Source organism: Nuphar pumila, chromosome 3 (genome assembly GCF_984573655.1).
Source record: "Nuphar pumila chromosome 3, dmNupPumi1.hap1.1, whole genome shotgun sequence".
NCBI classification, from domain to species: Eukaryota; Viridiplantae; Streptophyta; class Magnoliopsida; order Nymphaeales; family Nymphaeaceae; genus Nuphar; species Nuphar pumila.
In genome coordinates, this window is record NC_143251.1 from 25,688,379 (window position 1) to 25,707,268 (window position 18,890).

Sequence of the window (18,890 nt, forward strand, 5' to 3'; positions counted from 1 at the left end):
AGGCGAAGACATTGGTTAGAAGTGCTAGAAGAGTCTGTTCGGCTAGCTGAGCTGTGGACAATTATGCACCTTTGTAATAGATCAAGTTAAACTTACATTTATAATTTGATGAATCAAGTTAAACTTTGCAATTGAATGTATCAAGTTAAACTTTGACTATAACTTTGTAATAAAGCCCATGTATTGAATGTAACTTTGTAATTGTTAAACTTCAAGTTATCTGATTTCGTGCAAAACAACTATGTTTAGTTCTATATTAATCATATTGATTGTTTAATTTTTGCAATTGTTAACGGAGAAACAATTTTGCAAAACTATCCGATTTTTGTCGATCAATAGGATTTTTGCAAATATACTTCATGAGATTTCGGAAATATGTGCGAACAAGTATGATATATGCAAATAAGTTGAAAATAGTTGCCAAAATTAGTAGCGGAAAGAGAAGCGGGTTATGGACCACTGGTTGAAGAAAAAGATAAAAAAAGCCCTAGATTATGCAAAAATAAGCATGATGGGGACCACAATGGGTTTCTATATGATTCTAGAAATTCATAAAAAATAAGAAATGTTGCATATTTGTCATAGTTTCGCAAATATTTAAGTATGATATTTGCGATATCTAAAGATTCACAAATAACTTCATGCGAGAGCGTGTAATATATGAAAAAACGTAAGCTATTTGCGAAATTAATAGTAAATATTTTAAACATAAATTTATGTGATTTCAATATATATGCAAAAGTATGTTATTTGCAAGAGATGTTTCGCAAATATTTTTTATGCAAAAGTATTTATTATATATGAAAGAATATAATATTTGCGATTTTGGTGGTTTTAGTTTCCCCAAGATTTTGCAAATAAATCTATACGAGTTGGTGAGGTCTAAATTTGCATAAAAAACTTATGATTCTGGATTTAAGTAGGTCTTAGACATATTTTGCGGTACAATTTTATTGCAAAAATGATTAAATTTGCAGTTGCAAAGGGTAAAATGGTCCTAACAATGTTGGATATTTGTGGTTTTAGACATCAAGAGAATATAAAAAATTGTAGGTTTTTTAGGGAATCACAATAAATTACCCATACAATAAAGTCATTTTCTGTTTTTGTAATGTTTTTTGTATAAGATTAAATGAGTAGGGATAGACCTATCTTTGACCAGGATCAACCCAGTTCCAGTCCAAATCTAGCAATATCCAACCATCTCTGTTCATCACATGACCAAACACAGATATGGACTACGTTGCGATAACGTGGAACGGATTTGGTTTGGACAGTGGTCGGGACACCAGGTCAAGTTGGTGCTCACCTAACGTGTTAAGTGAACCACCGTAAAAAATATTAGACGGTTCAGCGCACAAAACTTGAAAGTTTGTCCTTGAACTTGAACCCAATGAATAGTTTGTCTGCATCTTTAGACTCAAGATTGCATCGTCCGAGTCAGCCTTTAACCTAAAAACTCTGTTTCCCCAAGCCCTTTGGCTACGATAGTGCTACCCTACGGGGTCCAACTATCTTACTTGGCCCAGACCCAGAGTTCGTGGGAAGCATGGGACCGTTCAACAAGTTAGCTTAGATCCCCGAAGTCAGAAATGGTTAGCCATATGATACTTGTGGCTAGCAATGCGGTTGGAGTTCTAACTTATAACTCGGGTCTGAGCCAGATCCAACCCATATCCGAAATCATGTCAGATTTCCAAGAAACAATATCCAGTCTAGGCAGATTCCGGTCAACAAATATGTCTGAATCCGGTAAGAATCAGGTTTAACCTTAGCCACAAATATCAGTCTCAATTATATCTGGGCAAGGCAATTGCTTGCGATAATATAGGTTTAGTTGATAAATCTCAAAAAAATAAAAACTCAGTGCTTAAAAGATTTTGTGAATACAAAAATGGCATAAATAAGCAAGAAAATAACATGTTTACATAAAAAATACATCTATAATAAAAGAAATAAGTAGAGACTATAAAAGAAAGAACAAAACATATTTTAAGGTATAGAAAAGAAGTAAAAAAAAAGTAACAGTATATAACTAACAATATTGTGATATTTTGCATTATATATAATTTTTTTATCTTTTCAAAATATAAAGAGGTTTTGCCTTTAATATAATTTTATGAATTTACAGCAATATTAACATGATATTTTCAAAGTATTGCTTATATCTGTGACTATGGGTCTAACCCAACCAGTTTTACTTTTATCCTATGAAAATCAGCATATTTTACCCATTTTCAACAGCTCCAGTACCGCACAAGAGTGGGATCATATCTGGAGCTGAGACTCCATTGTAAGATCCGAGTCATAGAAGATATTCCAATCGTTCTGACAATTAAAACAGAAAAATCGAGAGTATATTTTATTGATCAGAACATAAATGATACAAAATGATAAAACAGATGAAGCCGGAATACGTACATGACCACAAACAGCCACAAACAAAGGGATGCCTTTTATCAAATAATATAAAAAAAAAGAACGTAATTAAAAGATCATCAACTCATTCTGATGATTATATCGTCTTAAAATTTTTGAAGGCCTTTGAGAATGATGAAAAGTCGCAATCGCTAACCAGCCCAGCTGCAGAACTGCGAGAAGCACTAGAAGAATGTTTGGGATTACTTGGTGGAGAGGAAGCTGCAATCGGCACTCTGCTGGATGTTGTTTTAGCAGGGTTGGATTTCATGGCTGCACCCTTGGTGCTGAAAACAACCAAAAGTTCACACAGATACAATCCCCCAATTGCATTTGCAGAATACTAAAGGCATACGACCACCAACTTTCATGAACAGTTTCAAAATTAGAAACTGGGAAAATTTTCTTACATCAAATATAATCAGACACTGATCCCGCTAACAAAAGAGTAGGAGTGTCACGTGCATCACCTAAATCTATAAGGAATGCAGTCAAACCCTATAAGAGGAGATTAGGTAAATATGAACACCAAGCTTCACTTATGGTGTCACTTAACGGCAGAGAACAAACTGCACGTTAATGGCAGGATCTAATAAAGCTTCTTTATCGTTCCTGACATTAAATAAGCATCCCATCTCTCTCTCTCTCATTGCGTGCATGCCAATGTGTGTGTGTGTGTGTGTGTGTGTGTGCATGCATGGACAAGCTGGAAGGAAGAGTTGCAATGCACATGGCAGTTAGGAACTAGCCTCTGGGACGCCAGAGTGCAAAGATCCTAGTTTATTATACCAGGCGAATAGGGCTAGCTCGATCCCAGTAGCATACCTTTTCAAAGCTATCGAAGTTAAACAACTCAGCCCCGTTAAGCAAGTTTTTTTTATGACGAGAACTCTCGCTGAAGCAAGGAAAACCCAGGGTGGGGCCCCATGACCACCCTGCCATACGTTAATCACATGCAGCTGATGAACTAGCCACTCCACCCCATTTATCATTCAGGGTCAAACATTGGACATAATGTTTTATGCTGGTGTTTAAAACATTCCAAAATGGCATACCTTGGAGGAAAGGCGATTGCTGAACTGTGGGATGTACTTGCTTGTCTGGAGTTCCACTCCTGAAGAAGAAAATCCATACATTAAATTATGAGATCACTATAAAGAGTTTCTAATTTAAGCAGGCAGCAAACAATTATTAATAGCAAATCATCATGATCATTTCAAGGACAGCAGTCCATTGATTAAAATTGCTTAATGTAGACAACTTATTTGCGACAGACTAGTGCTCTCAAAATAGATTTGATCCTATGGATAAAAATGGATCAAGCTCATATGGACCTCCAATCCAGATCTGACACATTTTTCTCATATTCTGATTCAGAAATAGGATCCACTTGATGATTCAATTTAGATTCAAACCTACCCAATTAGAACAAATTGGACTGTTCAGATTTGGATCAATGTTTTGTATCAATCCAAATCCAAACCATTCTTTTTTTTTTATAGGCAAGCTGGGGTTAGGCAGAACCCCACCAATTACACAACATACCATTGGGTTTTGAACTTGCCCCGTCCCAACACATGGTGACATGCACTACCAGCTCCTACCAAATCCAAACCATTCTATGAAAATGCAAAATCCTTGTTTTCAATCAATTTGCAGGATCCAGAATATCATACAAAACTTGGATCTGCATCTCATCCACTTTTCAATCCTTGCTCAGATTTGGATCTGAATCTGACCGACAGTTTCAAAGGTCAGATCTGGGTCAAGGTCAACCATGATCTGACACATACCCGTAAAAAAACAACTACAATTCCAAGTTTCTTTCAAGTCATCCAGAAGAAGAGGATGATCACCATCAAATTGCATTAGCCAATTCAACATATAGCTGGGAAAACTAAGCTACCTCATCATAACCATGTGAGTTTTTGCAACCAGATACATTCACTGGCGATGTTGTTCCAAGGCCTTGGAAATTAATATTTTCACAGTGTGCACCAGAACCAACCGAAGAACCATTTGGGCTTGACCGAAAGCCTTTCCCAGTAGTTGCCAAAGCCTGCCCACTAGATACTCCAGTAGACAAAGGTTGAGAATGCTCCTGGGAAAGAAGTTGGTGCAAGGTAGATGATGATTTCACCCTTGACTGCAATACAATATAGTACCAGTTAATATGATGAGGAAAATTAACTGCTAAAATATAAACTGGTCTTCCAATAAAAAGACATGCTCACAATGTTTGTGCATGCAAACCAAAGAAAGGTAAGAGAGATTTCATCATAAAACAGCTAATATTATAATAACCTACAAGCAGCCAAAAGCACCGACCAAGCACCTATTCGGGCTAGTCCAAAAAAACCTAGTCAGCTGAATTAATGGGTTACTCCCTGACGGGGTACCAAATTTGCCGACCAGGGCGCCTAGTCGGCAACTAAACTGCCATTGCTTAGACACAAGGGTAGTTTAGTCATTTTTTACAAGTTTGTGAAAAGGGGAGGGGGTAAAACCGACTAGGTACCAACTACTGCTTTTGACTATATAGATAATGAGATACGGAAAATGGCTTTGCACATCAAACAGAAACATGTTTTATCGAAAACATGAGTTGGATTGTTTTTGTTCGAGTCATAGCCATAGGACGTCATGTCATCAAGGCACATGCCCACTATATTTCACCCATTCCCTGGAAACCTTCCTTCAACTATCAATAGATACGATGCAGATCCAGTGATCGGGCCAAGTACTTTGTAAAGTATTTGGGCCCCACAAAACACGGGAAATCACTCTGCACGTAGTGATTTTCTGTGTTTTATGTTTTACACAGACAATCGCTAACACATAGCAATTTTCTGTGTTTGCATTTTACACAGAAAATCGCTACCAGTGTTAGCGATTCTCCTGTGTATTGTGTGGCCTGAGTTAAATACTCGGGCTCGATTACCTAACCACGCCTCCGATAGATAAGGTGGTTTTCAAAATGCAAGAACACCAATCCCTACTATATTCACAAAGATAAAAGCCAAAGTAGCTTGCTAGTAACAGAATTACTCTAACCTCCATTATGAGAAACCAAGAGAAGAAAGCAACCATAAGATAAACTCTTAACTGACTGTACGGTGACTAAGATCCGATGTGTTAAAAGAAAACCCAGAAAGTAGGATTATCTGCAGTGGATATTAAGGCAGATAATTGTTAAAATATAGTGTATATATATTTTTATACCTAACTGATATATGTATATTTATACAATATATGTACATCAGGGGTATTTTGGTCATTTAAAAGCATGTAATATAATATAGTCCAATAGGGACAGTAGTCTTTTTTTTGTTTTTGTTTTTTTATTTTCTGTTTTTTATGTCAGTCAATGTATGTGAGGCTCTATAAATAGAGTCTCACCCCTCCACGTAAAGTGTGCTTTTCTAAGCATATTTGGTATTATACAAAAATCTGTTTTTTACATTGTGCTCTCGTGGAATTTGTGTCATTGTGCTTTTGTGGAATTCGTGCTTTTGTATATCTCTTTTATGAGATTGTTATCGGTTCATTAGATACCAGATTATATTTGTGCACTTGTGTAGCCCTTCGTTGGTATTGTGATTGTGCACATCTTGTTTCATTACATGGTATCAGATCTTAAAGCTCTTGAAGTGTTGAAAGTTATCTTGGGATTGCTCTCTTTGTAGTGGTGCTTTTCAATCTTTAGTCTTCAAAGACAAGACTTTTTTCATTATGAGAGAAAGAGATTTCACCTCCGTTAACTCCTACAAGCTCAACAAAAGCAACTATTTGATATGGGCTACCACAATGAAAAATCATATCAAAGGTAAAAAACTTTGGGGGTTTGTTAGTGGAACCACTAATAAACCTCATCTTAAATTAACAAGAAGAGAAGGAGATCAAGTCAAAATTCTATCCGAAGAAAAAACAAGAAAGTTTTACAAGAATACCAAAACAAGTTGGAGAATTGGGAAGCTAGCAATGCTCAAATACTCTTATGGTTCATGAATATCATGGAGTTCAAGATCGCCACCAACATCATCAAATTTAAAATGGCATGTGATGCATGCATCTTCCTAAATAGTGCATTCATTCAAAAAGATATAGCTAGGCTATATTATCTTCAAGACAATGTACGTAATATCAAACAAAGAGATAAAAGTGTAAGAAACTTTTATGGTATCTTATCTCCTATTTGGGATGAACTAGCTATGTTAGAACCAAAATGGGAAGGTTCGGCTATTGAAATGAGAAAATTATAAGTCGAAAGAGAAAACTTTTTCTCTTTTCTATATGGTCTCCGACCAAAATTTGAGCAAGTTAGGTCCTCCTTGCTTTATAGGACTTCGACTTCTTCTATAAGTGAGGCTCTTGCTCAAATTTGTCAGGAAGAAAAAAGACTTGGAATGCACAAGTCTAATGACGAGGTTATTGTCGTATCAAGACCTGAAAATTTTGTAAAAACTTATAAACCACCTCACTTTAAAAGAAAATTCAAAGGAAAATGGCATAATGGGGGAAGATACAAAGGAAGATACAAGGGTAAAATTACTTGTCATCATTGTAAAGAACCGGGACATATAAGACCGGATTATCTCAAGCTCAAGAAAGTGACCACCGTAAGTGAAGAACCTCAAGAATCAAAGAAAGGGGGCAACTTCAATGATTTAACAATTTCCCAAATAGCGGAGGTCGTTTCACAAATTCTAAAAGTCACTTCTTCTACATCCAGTGCCGCCATCTCTTCTTCTCCTCCGGGTAAGTCTTCTTGGATTTTGGATTCGGAAGCCTCTTTTCACATTACTCATAATGAGTTTCTATTACCCAATTGCACTAATTCATACTTTTCATTTGTGTCAACTGCGGATGGTACTTCTTTAAAAGTAAAAAGCATAGGAAACCTCAACAATATTTCAAAAAAAAAAATTGTTCTAAATATGAGGGTTATTCCAAAATTAGATTTAAACTTTTTTTCGGTATCTCAAATTTCTGATTATGGGTGTAAAGTATTCTTCTCATCTAAGGCTTGTTGGATGCAGGATCTCCAATTAGGGAAGTTGATTGGGCAAGGCCATAGAAGAGATCTTTGTAAAAATATCTTCAAGAAAATCAAGTTAAAAAAACGACTTGATTAACCCACTATATTCTCAATGAAAAATATGTGCACAAAGGCACAAAATAACACTCACAAAAGAGCGCAAATGCACAAACGCATTAAAAACAATCTATTATTGAGAGAGAGAGCTTTTTCCAAAGCTTAAAATTACATGGGGCAATGCCCCTTATTTATAGACAAAATGGGATCCGAGGGGCTCCCATAGAGACGTTGGAGCCCCTCCAACGTCTCTATGGTGGACCCCTCCTTTAATATAATAACAAAAAAGAAAAAGAAGAAAAGCATTTCATTTGAATATGCGTGTTACATGTGAAAAGACTATTTTAGCCCTAGTGGGTATTACAATATATATATATATATAGAGAGAGAGAGATAGATAGATAGATAGATACATAGACATATATATGAAATACATATGTATATGTCTCCCTCTATTTCTATATATATATATATATATATATATGAAATACATATGTATCTCTCTCTCTCTCTCTCTCTCTCTCTCTATATATATATATATATATATATATATATATATATATATATATATATATATATATATATATATATATATCAACAACAACAACAACTACGCCTTCATCCCAAAACAATTGGGGTCGGCGATATGAACCAAAAAAGAAAATCATTCTGGGTCTTCCAGATGAATCCTTCTCCTCCAATCATTTCTATCCAATGCCATGTCCTCGGTGAGGTTCAAAGCATTCATATCCTTTCCTATCATCTCCATCCAAGTCTTTTTAGGCCTACCCCGACCTCTTTTAACTAATATATTTTCCCATTTCTCCATCCTTCTAACTGAAGCATCATTAGGCCTTTGCCGAATATGTCCAAACCACCATAAACGATTCTTTCTCTTTGATGTAATCCCAAAGCCCTTTTCCCTTGATATGGGCTTCCATATTTTTGGCCGAAGCATGATAATTTGAGCCATTGAGTTTGAATCCGAGAGAGAAATGTGAGTCCTTTTCCGTCATGGAGAAGCTTTTTGAGAGACGAGAATCTTCACAATTAAACGCACACCACAACGGGTTTTTCTTTAGTTATTCTTGAAGCACGCCAAAGAGGAGAGAAACTGGCAAGAACTTTCCATGCCAAAATAGAAGAATGAAGAGTAGGCACATTTTTTGAGGCAACAACTTGTAATGAAGTATGCGGAAAAATAAAGAATGCTAAGATCCTTCACAATGTCCAACAATGGACCAATACACAAGAGAGATAATAGCCGAGTCTACTATGGGACAACATAAACAAGCCTTGAGAAAGGCACAAACTAAAAATATAAAGACTCTTTATTGAAAGAGAGCTCTCAAGCTTAAAGAATACAAAGGGGTTCACCCCTATTTATAGTTTTATACACCCAAAAGGTGTCTCAAAAGGAGAGCCAAAAGGAGGCTCCCATAGAGTCGTTGGGAGCCCCCAACGACTCTATGTGGGGCCCCTTTTGGGTAGCGTTTTGAGACTAAAAATAAAAATAAAATAAAAAAAGAAAAAGAAAGAAATAAAAGAAAAAGAAATAGTTGTTTACTAAAACAACTATTATGAAAAGTTGATAATACCCCTATCAGGTATTATACATATATATAGTTACATATATTTTAACACCCCCCCCCCTCAAACTTTGCGGGGAGATGACCGAAAGTTTGTCAAGAAGCAACATGAAGCGGAGAGCAAGAAGAGCTTTAGTGAAAAAATCCGCTAACTGATATTCTGATGGAATTAATTATGAGGAAACCTTTTCCCCAGTACCTAGGATGACTAGCGTGCAAACTTTGATCGCTTTAGCATCTATTAAACAATGGCCTATTTATCAACTTGATGTTAAAAATGCATTTTTAAATAGAATCTTTGTGAAGAAGTATTTATAGATCCTCCGCCGGGTCTTGAGATTGAAAAAGGGAATGTTCTAAAACTTAACAAAGCTCTTTATGGTCTTAAACAAGCTTCAAAAGCTTGGTATGATTTATTTAGCAAAGTAGTGCTTGCTAATGGTTTTTCTTCTTGCTATATTGATATTGCTTTGTTTGTTAAGACTACAGGAGAACACATAACAATCTTATTGTTATAATTGGATGATATGACCATCACTGGTAATGATAAAAAGGGCATTGAGCTTATTAAAAATATTCTAAAAGAAAATTTTGATATGTATGCCCTTGGTTTTCTAAGGTATTTTTTAGAAATTGAAGTTGCATACTCTCCCAGGGGGTATGTTCTATCTCAGATAAAGCTTGCATCAGACATTATTGCTCGGTTTGGGTTAACTGACGACAAGAAAGTGGAGACTCCAGAAGTAATCAACGCCAAGATGAGAGCCAATGATGAAACTCCTTTAGTAGATCCCACTTTATCTATCACCATGCCAGATATTACCCATGTTATTCGCAGCATAAGTCAATTTCAAACCGCTCCTACTTCAATTCACATGGCCACATTTATGAGTATTATCATATATTTGAAGGGCACTATAGCAAAAGGATTATTTTTATCCACGTCTTCATCTCTTAATTTACTTGTTTATATTGACTCTGATTGGGAAATAACCCCGATGATCGTATTTCTATAATAGGTTATTGTGTGTTGCTTGGAGAGTCACTAATTTCTTGGAGATTTAAGAAGCAGTAGAAAGTTTCTCTTTCTTCCACGGAAGTTGAATATCAAAAGATGGCCACCACTACCACTGACCTTGTCTGGTTGAGAAGTTTGCTCAAAGATATAGGCGTCCGCATCTCCACTCCTTCGAAGTTGTGTTGCGACAACAAGAGTGCTATTTACATTACTAGCAACCACACCTTCCATGAAGGACCAAAGCATATATAGATGGATTGTCACTATGTTCGTGATGAATTCCTACGGGGTACCATTCAACTACCCTATGTTACTTCTTAGTATCAACTAGCGGACTTCTTCACCAAAGCTTTGTCATCGTCTTGCTTCTACTTTCTCCTTAGCAAACTCTCGGTGATCTCACCGTGTGTTTGAGGGAGGTGTTAAATTGTACTCATCTTTACTATATATATCTACATATATATAGATTGAGACACATATGCATATATATATATATATATATATATATATATATATATATATATATATATATATATATATGTCTACGTGTCTATCTAGATATATATAGATATATATTTATTTTTATAATACCCATTAGGGGTAAAATAGTCATTTCCTTGTAACACGCATATTCACTTTTTTAATATGCTTTTCTTTTTTCTTTTTTCTTTTTTCTTTTTTCTTTTTTCTTTTTTCTTTTTTTACTTTTTACTTTTTTAATTAGTTGAGAGGGGTCCACATAGAGTCGTTGAACCCCTCCAACGGTCATAAATATAACCGCTGGAGGGGCTCCAACGACTCTATGGGAGCCAGAATGATTTTCTTTGTTGGTTCATATCGCCGACCCCAAAATTTTGGGATGAAGGCGTAGTTGTTGTTGTTTTGTTGTTGTTGTTGTGTAGCCCTTCGTTGGCATTGTGATCATGCACATCCTGTTTCATTACAATAATCATATTCATGTATCATTGGAAACCTTTTAAGTTCTTCATGCTCAATAGGGTGAAAGAATCTGGAATTTTCATCCTATAAACAGCAAAGACTTGGGAGGTGTGTCATCAATAGACACGGAATTTCAAGATGTTGATAGTGCTGAAAAGCATTAGCTATGAAGACATTAGTCTTGTTTCACTACCTCATGTAATCCAATCCAATGAGAGCGTCAGATTTGGGCAATAAATTATCTATGGAGACGCCCCACCCTCTATGGAACTCCAGGAATTAATACTCCAGATCTGGCATTATCCCAATTAACTGAGTTCTTCAAATGTTATCATGTATCATTGCCAATACATTCTACACAGTAGGATTCCAATCTTAGTAGTTAAATTCCTACGTAGGCTACCTAGGCATAAGTCTACCACTTAGCAGCAGCGCCTAGGTGTTTAGGAAGTACCTAGGTGGTGGGCAACAAGGTTGGTATTTTATATTTGCTTTTTTATAACGTTTAAAACATTCTAATCATGTTTTAGTTATGTATTTTGAAACATTTAAGTTTTCCATTTTTTTATTTGTATTTTTAATAATTAATATTCTTTGAGTCAGTAAGCAATACACTTGAAAGTATTTGTTTAGATTGATTTAAATGTTACAGATGTAATTAGGTTTTAACTGTTTAGCTTCCTTCATGAAATGTGTTCTTTTTTAGGTTTTCATTTGTTTAGCTTCATAAATTGTGTTAAATATGTATTTTTCCATTAATTTTAAGAATTTACATAATTTTTTTGTTTTTTTAATTCTCTTTTTGGTCTTGACTAGGTCAACTAGTCCTGCCCTATCATCAACAAAACCTTCTAGGGATTGGCAACTAGGTTCTGAACAGAGTTACCAGATGCTTCTTAGGTAGGTGGGAAGCTCGCTTCTCGGAAACTCGCTTCGGAAGCGCGATACTCCTCGCTTCCGAAACTTCATGGGAAGCTCGATTCCCCCACGCTTCTTCTATGCTTCTCATACACAAGGTCTATGCATACTATATACTTTTCTCACATTTCTTTTCATCTTTTTCATGTATTTTCTCTTACGTTTCACTCACTTTCCATGTACTTTCTTTAAATTGGTAACCATCATTGCTAGATTTTAATAAAAATTTAACTCTTTTACAGAAAAATCATGAAATATAAGAATGGTCAATTTTATTTTAGTTTTTATTTGTTTCTTGTTTGATTCCATATTGCTTTAAATTTTATTCATATTTCGCTTTTAAATTCAAACTTTGCTTCCCGCTTCATATAAATTTTAAAATGCCTCGCTTCTTGCTTCCGCTTCCCGTATCGTTTCCCGCTTCCGCTTCCTAGTTTGGCAACCTTGGTTCTGACTAATGCTCAGCATCTATCTTACTTCAAGACCAACACCTATGCAGTTTTCTTTTCTTTGGCATTCAAGGACAGACAATAACCAGATAATATAATGTTGAGAGAATTGTGGCAATGCATGGCATGAATTTGGATGAATGTATATTTTTATTTTCACTAAATCTAGTCATATTCATTGTTGTGAAAAGCGTTGAGGCGTAGCGAGGCGCTTCACCAAAATCTGAGGCGAGGCGTAAGCCTCGAGGCGAGGCGTAAAGCGTAAGCCTCAAAAAAAAAATTAAACTTAAAAAAGATTATAAAAAATATCTAAAATTATAAATAAATAAAAATTGCTTTATCGATGAAACAACAACCAACAAAAAATAAAAAAATCTCAAATAAATACTGAAAAAATATGAGATTAACATGTAAAAGTAATATTAATGCAACAACTTGATCTACGCAAGTATCTAAGAAATAAAATATGTGCATTCATTCAATAAAAAATTAACAACGAAATGCATATTAGAATTAACATCATATGGACATAATTAAAAATGCATGTTAGCATTAACAACTAATCAATTCAATGGATTCAACATATCTTTTGATTTTTTTTTCTTCCTCAACCGAATGTAGCAAGTTGTGCACGGCTTGCCAAATCAATTCAATGACTGGCAACTTTTAAATCTTTTTTTCTGTCACCACAATAACGTGCTCAACTGACTACTAAAAGAGATAAAACCATTAAGAATTGATTTAGGATGATGACCAGCCAGAAGACCCAGTAAGTTTTTTTTTTGTTATGAGAAGCACCCTTGACAAAACGGTCTGGACCAAAGGTCCGCCGTAGTAAATCAAAAGAAAATCTTAATTTAAGTAATTTAAGCTAATAAACTAGAATAAATCAAACAAAAAATAATTAATGTTAAAAACCTAGGAGGATTCTTGAAGCTGCAGTAACAAAGTCTCATAATCAACACTCAAAAGAAGTAGGGCATTTATTCCACACCTTAAAGAAACCTAAAAAGATGACCAGCTGATCACAATCTATATAGAAGATTTCGGACAGAGGGCTGCAGTCCATTCATCCTTTGCAAATCAAAAGATGGAAAGATAAGTCGAAGAAAAAATAGAAAATACAAACCGAGAACAAGAATGGGGAAAAAGTGAAACTTACCCAAAATGTACAAACTGTGTGTTTCAAATGAACGAACTCGTCTCCTCCTTTCTCTCCGACAACAAACCCTAATACACCCAAACAAATTTTTGGCCCCCGAACTCATCTCCTCCTAACTCGTCTACTCGGTTCTCTGTTTTTCAGAAAACAACAGGCCCCCAACTGCGTGTTTCTCAAAAAATATAACATTAGGGTCGGGGGGGGGCTGTTATTTAAAACCTAATTTTTGGTCAAATGAGGGCTTTGACCCTCATTTGACCAAAAATCTGAGGCGTATACGCCTCACCTTGAGGTGCGCCTCGCCCCGAGGCGTGCGCCTCAAGGCGTATGAGGCGCACGCCTTAAGGCATTTGCGCTTTATACCTACACCTCAAGGCACAAAGCCCCTCGCCTTGAGGCGAGGCGCGCTTTTTGCGCCTTGAGGCGCGCTTTTAATAACACTGGTCATATTAAATTGCCCTAAGAACATACTTTTCCCATTAGAATTTTATAGATTTGCTTTATTATATCAATCAATTGTTTTAAACTGTTAAATAATGTAACATAATTCAATATGTAATCTCATAGTTTTAGTTTACTTTTAAGTTTAGTTAGGATTAGGTTAGTTTATTTAACTAGGTTAGGTTTCTTTTTCTTTTTTAGTTTAGTTTTTGGACTTATTTGGCTTTATGCTTTTTTGACCAAAGTCAAAAAGCATAAAGTAGAGAGAGTTGTTGGACTCCCAACAGCTCTATTTAGAGCCGTTGGGAGCCCAACACTCCCTCATTCCCTCTCTCCCTTGTATTATAAATATGGGGTGTTACCCCCTTGTAACTTACACTTTTGTAAAGCCCTCTTTTGGGACCCAACATATTGAAGTTGATATTTTTTTACGTTTGTGCATTTGTATCCGTGCCTTTGTGCACTTGTGAGAGTTCTCCTTTTATGCCTTTGTGCATTTGTATCCGTGCCTTTGTGCACTTGTGAGAGTTCTCCTTTTATGCCTTTGTGCACACTTTGTGTTTCTAGTATTGTGTTTATACACAAAATCCTTTTTTATAGAGATTTTCACATGGTATCAGAGCAAGGTTGCTTGAGAAGGAAAGTCTTGTAATTCTTCACATTATTGAGTGCCTCGAAAAGTGTGCCTTCAATTTTTTCGAGATTGGCGTGAAGACTTCTCTTCATCAAATATTTTGGAAGATTACTACAACAAGTAAGAGTTAAAATCTCTTTGTGGTACGTATTTTTCTCCTTCATCTTATCTCTCTAATGGGTGAAAAAGACTCTCATTTCTCTCTTGGCTTTAAGCTCAATGGTTCCAATTATCATGTATGGGCCGGAAATATGGAAGCTCATATTAAAGGAAAGGGGCTTTGGGGATATGTTCAAGGTTCCATAATGGAACCCGAACCAAAAATTACGATGATTGAAAGAGGAGAAATCAAAATTCTTGAAGGAGAAGAAAGACAAAAAGCTCTTGAAGAATATTCAAAGAAACATGAGGAATGAGAAATGAGAAACTTCAAGATCCTATCTTGGATCTTCTCATCCGTTGAAACCAAGATCAATGCCAATATCATCAAATTCAAGAAAGCCTCCGAAGCTTGGCATTATCTTGAAAAGATGTATACTTCACGAGACTTATCTCACAAGTACTATCTTCAAAAGAGGGCCTTGACCCTACAACAAAATGAGATGTCTATTCGTGAGTACTTTGCTGAATTATCCTCTATTTGGGATGAGCTTGCCATGCTTGAGCCCAAGTGGAGTGGCGAAGCTATTGAACTTAGATACAAGCAATTAGAGGAAGATCACTTCTTTAACTTCCTAAATGGTCTTCGACCCGAATTTGAACAAATTCGGTCCTCTCTTCTATCTTCTTTCACATCTCCTTCCATTGAAGATGTTATTACCAAGTTAAGTGGAGAGGAAACTCGTATGGGCATTAGCAAGCAAAATCCAAGTGTTCTTGCAATGCCCACAAATCAAGATGAATGTGATGGAGCTAATGCCGTGTCTAGGCCTGGCAACAACTTGAGGACATATAAACCTCCTCACTTTAAAAACCAAAATCAAGGATACAATGGTGGTCAAGGCGGAAGAAGGGACAATAGCAAAATTGTGTGCCACTTTTGCAAGGAACCCGGTCACATCAAACCGGTTTGTCCTAAATAGAAGAAACTACTTGCAATGGCAACCGCATCTCAATCACAAAAAGAGGAATCTACAAGTGGAGCTCTCTCTCTAAATCAAATTATGGAAGCTCTTCAACCTCTTCTTAAGGGAGCTATTTCTGGTGCCGCCGTATCCACTCCTTCTCCTCTAGGTAAAACTTCTTGGCTTTTAGATTCGGGTGCATCTTTTCATATGTCTCCAAACATCTCTTCTCTTTCTGAATATTCTAAAAGTTTATCACCATCTTTTGTTTCAACTGCGGATGGCACTTCTCTTGAAATTAAAGGGATTGGAAACTTTGAAACTCAAAATTTTTTTATTCCCAAAATTAGATTTATACCTAAATTGAATTTGAACTTACTTTCCGTCTCTCAACTCTCGGACCTTGGATGTGACATTCAATTTTCATCTAATAAGTGTTTAATATAGGATCACCGGTCCGGGAAGTTGATTGGGGAAGGCTCTAGGAAGGGAGACTTGTACTATGTGGATTCTCTCCAAATCCCTAAAACCCCTTTTTGTAATGTGGCCCAACATAAAGACATAAATGTTTGGCACAAAAGACTTGGTCATCCCAACATCACCAAGTTATCCTATTTGTATTTTATTAAAAATCTTTGTAAAAATACTTTCTCTTGTAATGATTGTATTCTTGGAAAAATGAGAAGTATGCCTTTTGAACAAAGATCTATGTTTACCACAAAACCTTTTGAAATTGTTCATTCGGATGTTTGGGGACCGGCACCCGTCATATCCAAGGGAGGCTTTGCCTATTATGTGATTTTTGTAGATGATTTTTCTCGATATTGTTGGATATATTTCCTTAAACATAAGCACGAAGTGTTTTCATGTTTTAAATCATATCATATGATAATTAAGAATCAATTTAATAGTAATTTAAAGTTTTTTAGGACCGATTTCGGAGGCGAATATCTTTCCAATGAATTTAAGAAATATCTTGAAGACTATGGTATTGTCCATCAAAGATCGTGTCCTAAGACCCCACAACAAAATGGGTTAGCCGAAAGGAAGCATAGGCATATCATTGAAACCACTAGAACCCTTCTTATTTCCCAAAGTATTCTAAAAAATTTTTGGGCCGAAGCGGCTCTTGCTTCAGTTTATCTTATTAATCGTCTTCCATCCAAAAATTTAGATAAAATCTTTCCTTTCGAAACTCTATATGAAAAAGAACCCGATTATAATAGATTGAGAGTTTTTGGTTGTAAGTGCTTTGTCCTTACAGATAAGAATGATAAACTCTCACCTAAAGCCATTCCTTGTGCTTTTCTTGGCTACTCCGAAACCCAAAAAGGGTTTCGATGTTATGATACTAAAAATGATAAGTTATATGTCTCAAGGAATGTAACATTTTTAGAAAATGATAGTGGTTTTGAAAAGAATGAATCTCATTTAGAAATTGATGACTATTCCTTTCTCTTTGATCTTTAATATAAAGATGATGATATCTCTAGTGATGATGAATCAACATATAACAGTGACAATGAAGTGGTTGAAATCAACAATAACTCTAACCCTACTACCTCTCAAGAAGAAAATATAACTAGAGACCCTATCACCTATACTCATAGAAATAGACTCCCCTTTAGAAGTGCTATTGAGCAATATAGTGAACCTAGCGAATCTATCCCCTCACATGATTCAAACCCTAGAAGAACCGAGAGAACTAGAAGAACTCCCTCTAGATTCGTATCTTTTGATTCTTTCTCTCCTAAATATCGGGCTTGCTTAAGTGCCATTCACTCATATTTTGAACCAAAAAATTTTGAAGATGCCAAACGATGTATTGAATGGAGAGAAGCCATGGAGAATGAACTCAAAGCGCTTAGGAAAGCCAACACTTGGGAATTTCAAACGCTTCCCAGTGGAAAGAAAACTATAGGATGTCGATGGGTGTTCAAAGTCAAAACAAAGAGTGATGGATCTCTTGAGAGGTATAAAGCTCGTCTTGTAGCTAAAGGGTATAGTCAAGAATACGGGATTGACTATGAAGAGACATTTGCTCCAGTAGCTCGTATGGTTACTGTTAGATGTCTCGTCACCATTGCTTCCATTAGAAAATGGAATATTTACCAAATGGATGTCAAAAATGTCTTTCTAAATGGTGATCTTAATGAAGAAGTCTACATGGATGCTCCACCTGGTATGGAAATTCCTAAAAATAAAGTTCTTCGTCTTCGTAAAGCTCTTTATGGCTTGAAACAAGCTCCCAAGGCTTGGCACGATAGGTTTAACAATGTAATGACTGAAAATGGTTTTACTTCATGCTATACTGACACTGCATTGTTTGTTAAGAAATCTGATGCAGGGATTGTTATATTACTGTTATATGTTGATGATATGTTAATAACAGGTGATGATGTCAAAGGAATCAAGAGCATTAAATCTATCCTGAGTTCAAGATTTGAAATGTCAGACTTAGGATTTCTGACATATTTTTTGGGAATTGAGGTTGCCTATTCTCACAGAGGCTATTTTTTGTCTCAAACTAAACTTGCTTGTGAGATTCTTGACAGATCAGGAATCACAGATGACAAGGTCTGTGAAACTCCTGAAATAGTAGGTTCAAAGATGAAGATTGATTATGGGATTCTCCTAAAAGATCCCACACCTTACCGGCAACTGGTTGGATCTTTAACGTATCTTAGCATTACGAGGCCTGATATTTCTCATGCTGTACATGTTGCTAGTCAGTTTCAACATGCACCTACTTCAGTTCATATGAGTGTCATTCTCCGCATCATCAGATACATAAAGGGTACAGTAAACAATGGGGTATTTCTATCTTCTTCTTCTGAATTGAATTTAATTGCTTATACTGACTCTGATTGGGGAGGTGACCCAAATAACCGTCACTCCACCACTGGTTTTTGTATTTTTTTAGGGGAATCTTTAATTTCTTGGAGATGCAAGAAACAACATAAGGTCTCACTTTCATCCACAGAAGCCGAATATAGAGCCATGGCATCTACTACCATGGAGATTGTTTGGATTCGCAACTTGCTGGAAGATATGAATATTCAAGTTCAAGGGCCCACAAAACTATGTTGTGATAATAAAAGTGCAATTTATATTGCCAAAAATCACACATTTCATGAGCGCACGAAGCACATTGAGATGGACT

General features: G+C 35.9%; 1 protein-coding gene across 1 annotated transcript in view; it reads right to left on the minus strand.

Moving 5' to 3' along the window:
- Positions 1-2,335: 2,335 nt before the first annotated feature.
- Positions 2,336-18,890, minus strand: part of LOC149842348 (uncharacterized) — an 86,076-nt gene continuing 69,521 nt past the window's right edge. Inside the window, exons 9-11 of the mRNA XM_090001397.1 lie at positions 4,325-4,564; positions 3,474-3,532; positions 2,336-2,705 (exon numbers count right to left, since the gene is read on the minus strand). Coding sequence (XP_089857523.1) covers positions 2,516-2,705; positions 3,474-3,532; positions 4,325-4,564 — 489 coding nt within the window. The 3' untranslated portion in view covers positions 2,336-2,515. The remainder of the gene's footprint in view (positions 2,706-3,473; positions 3,533-4,324; positions 4,565-18,890) is intronic.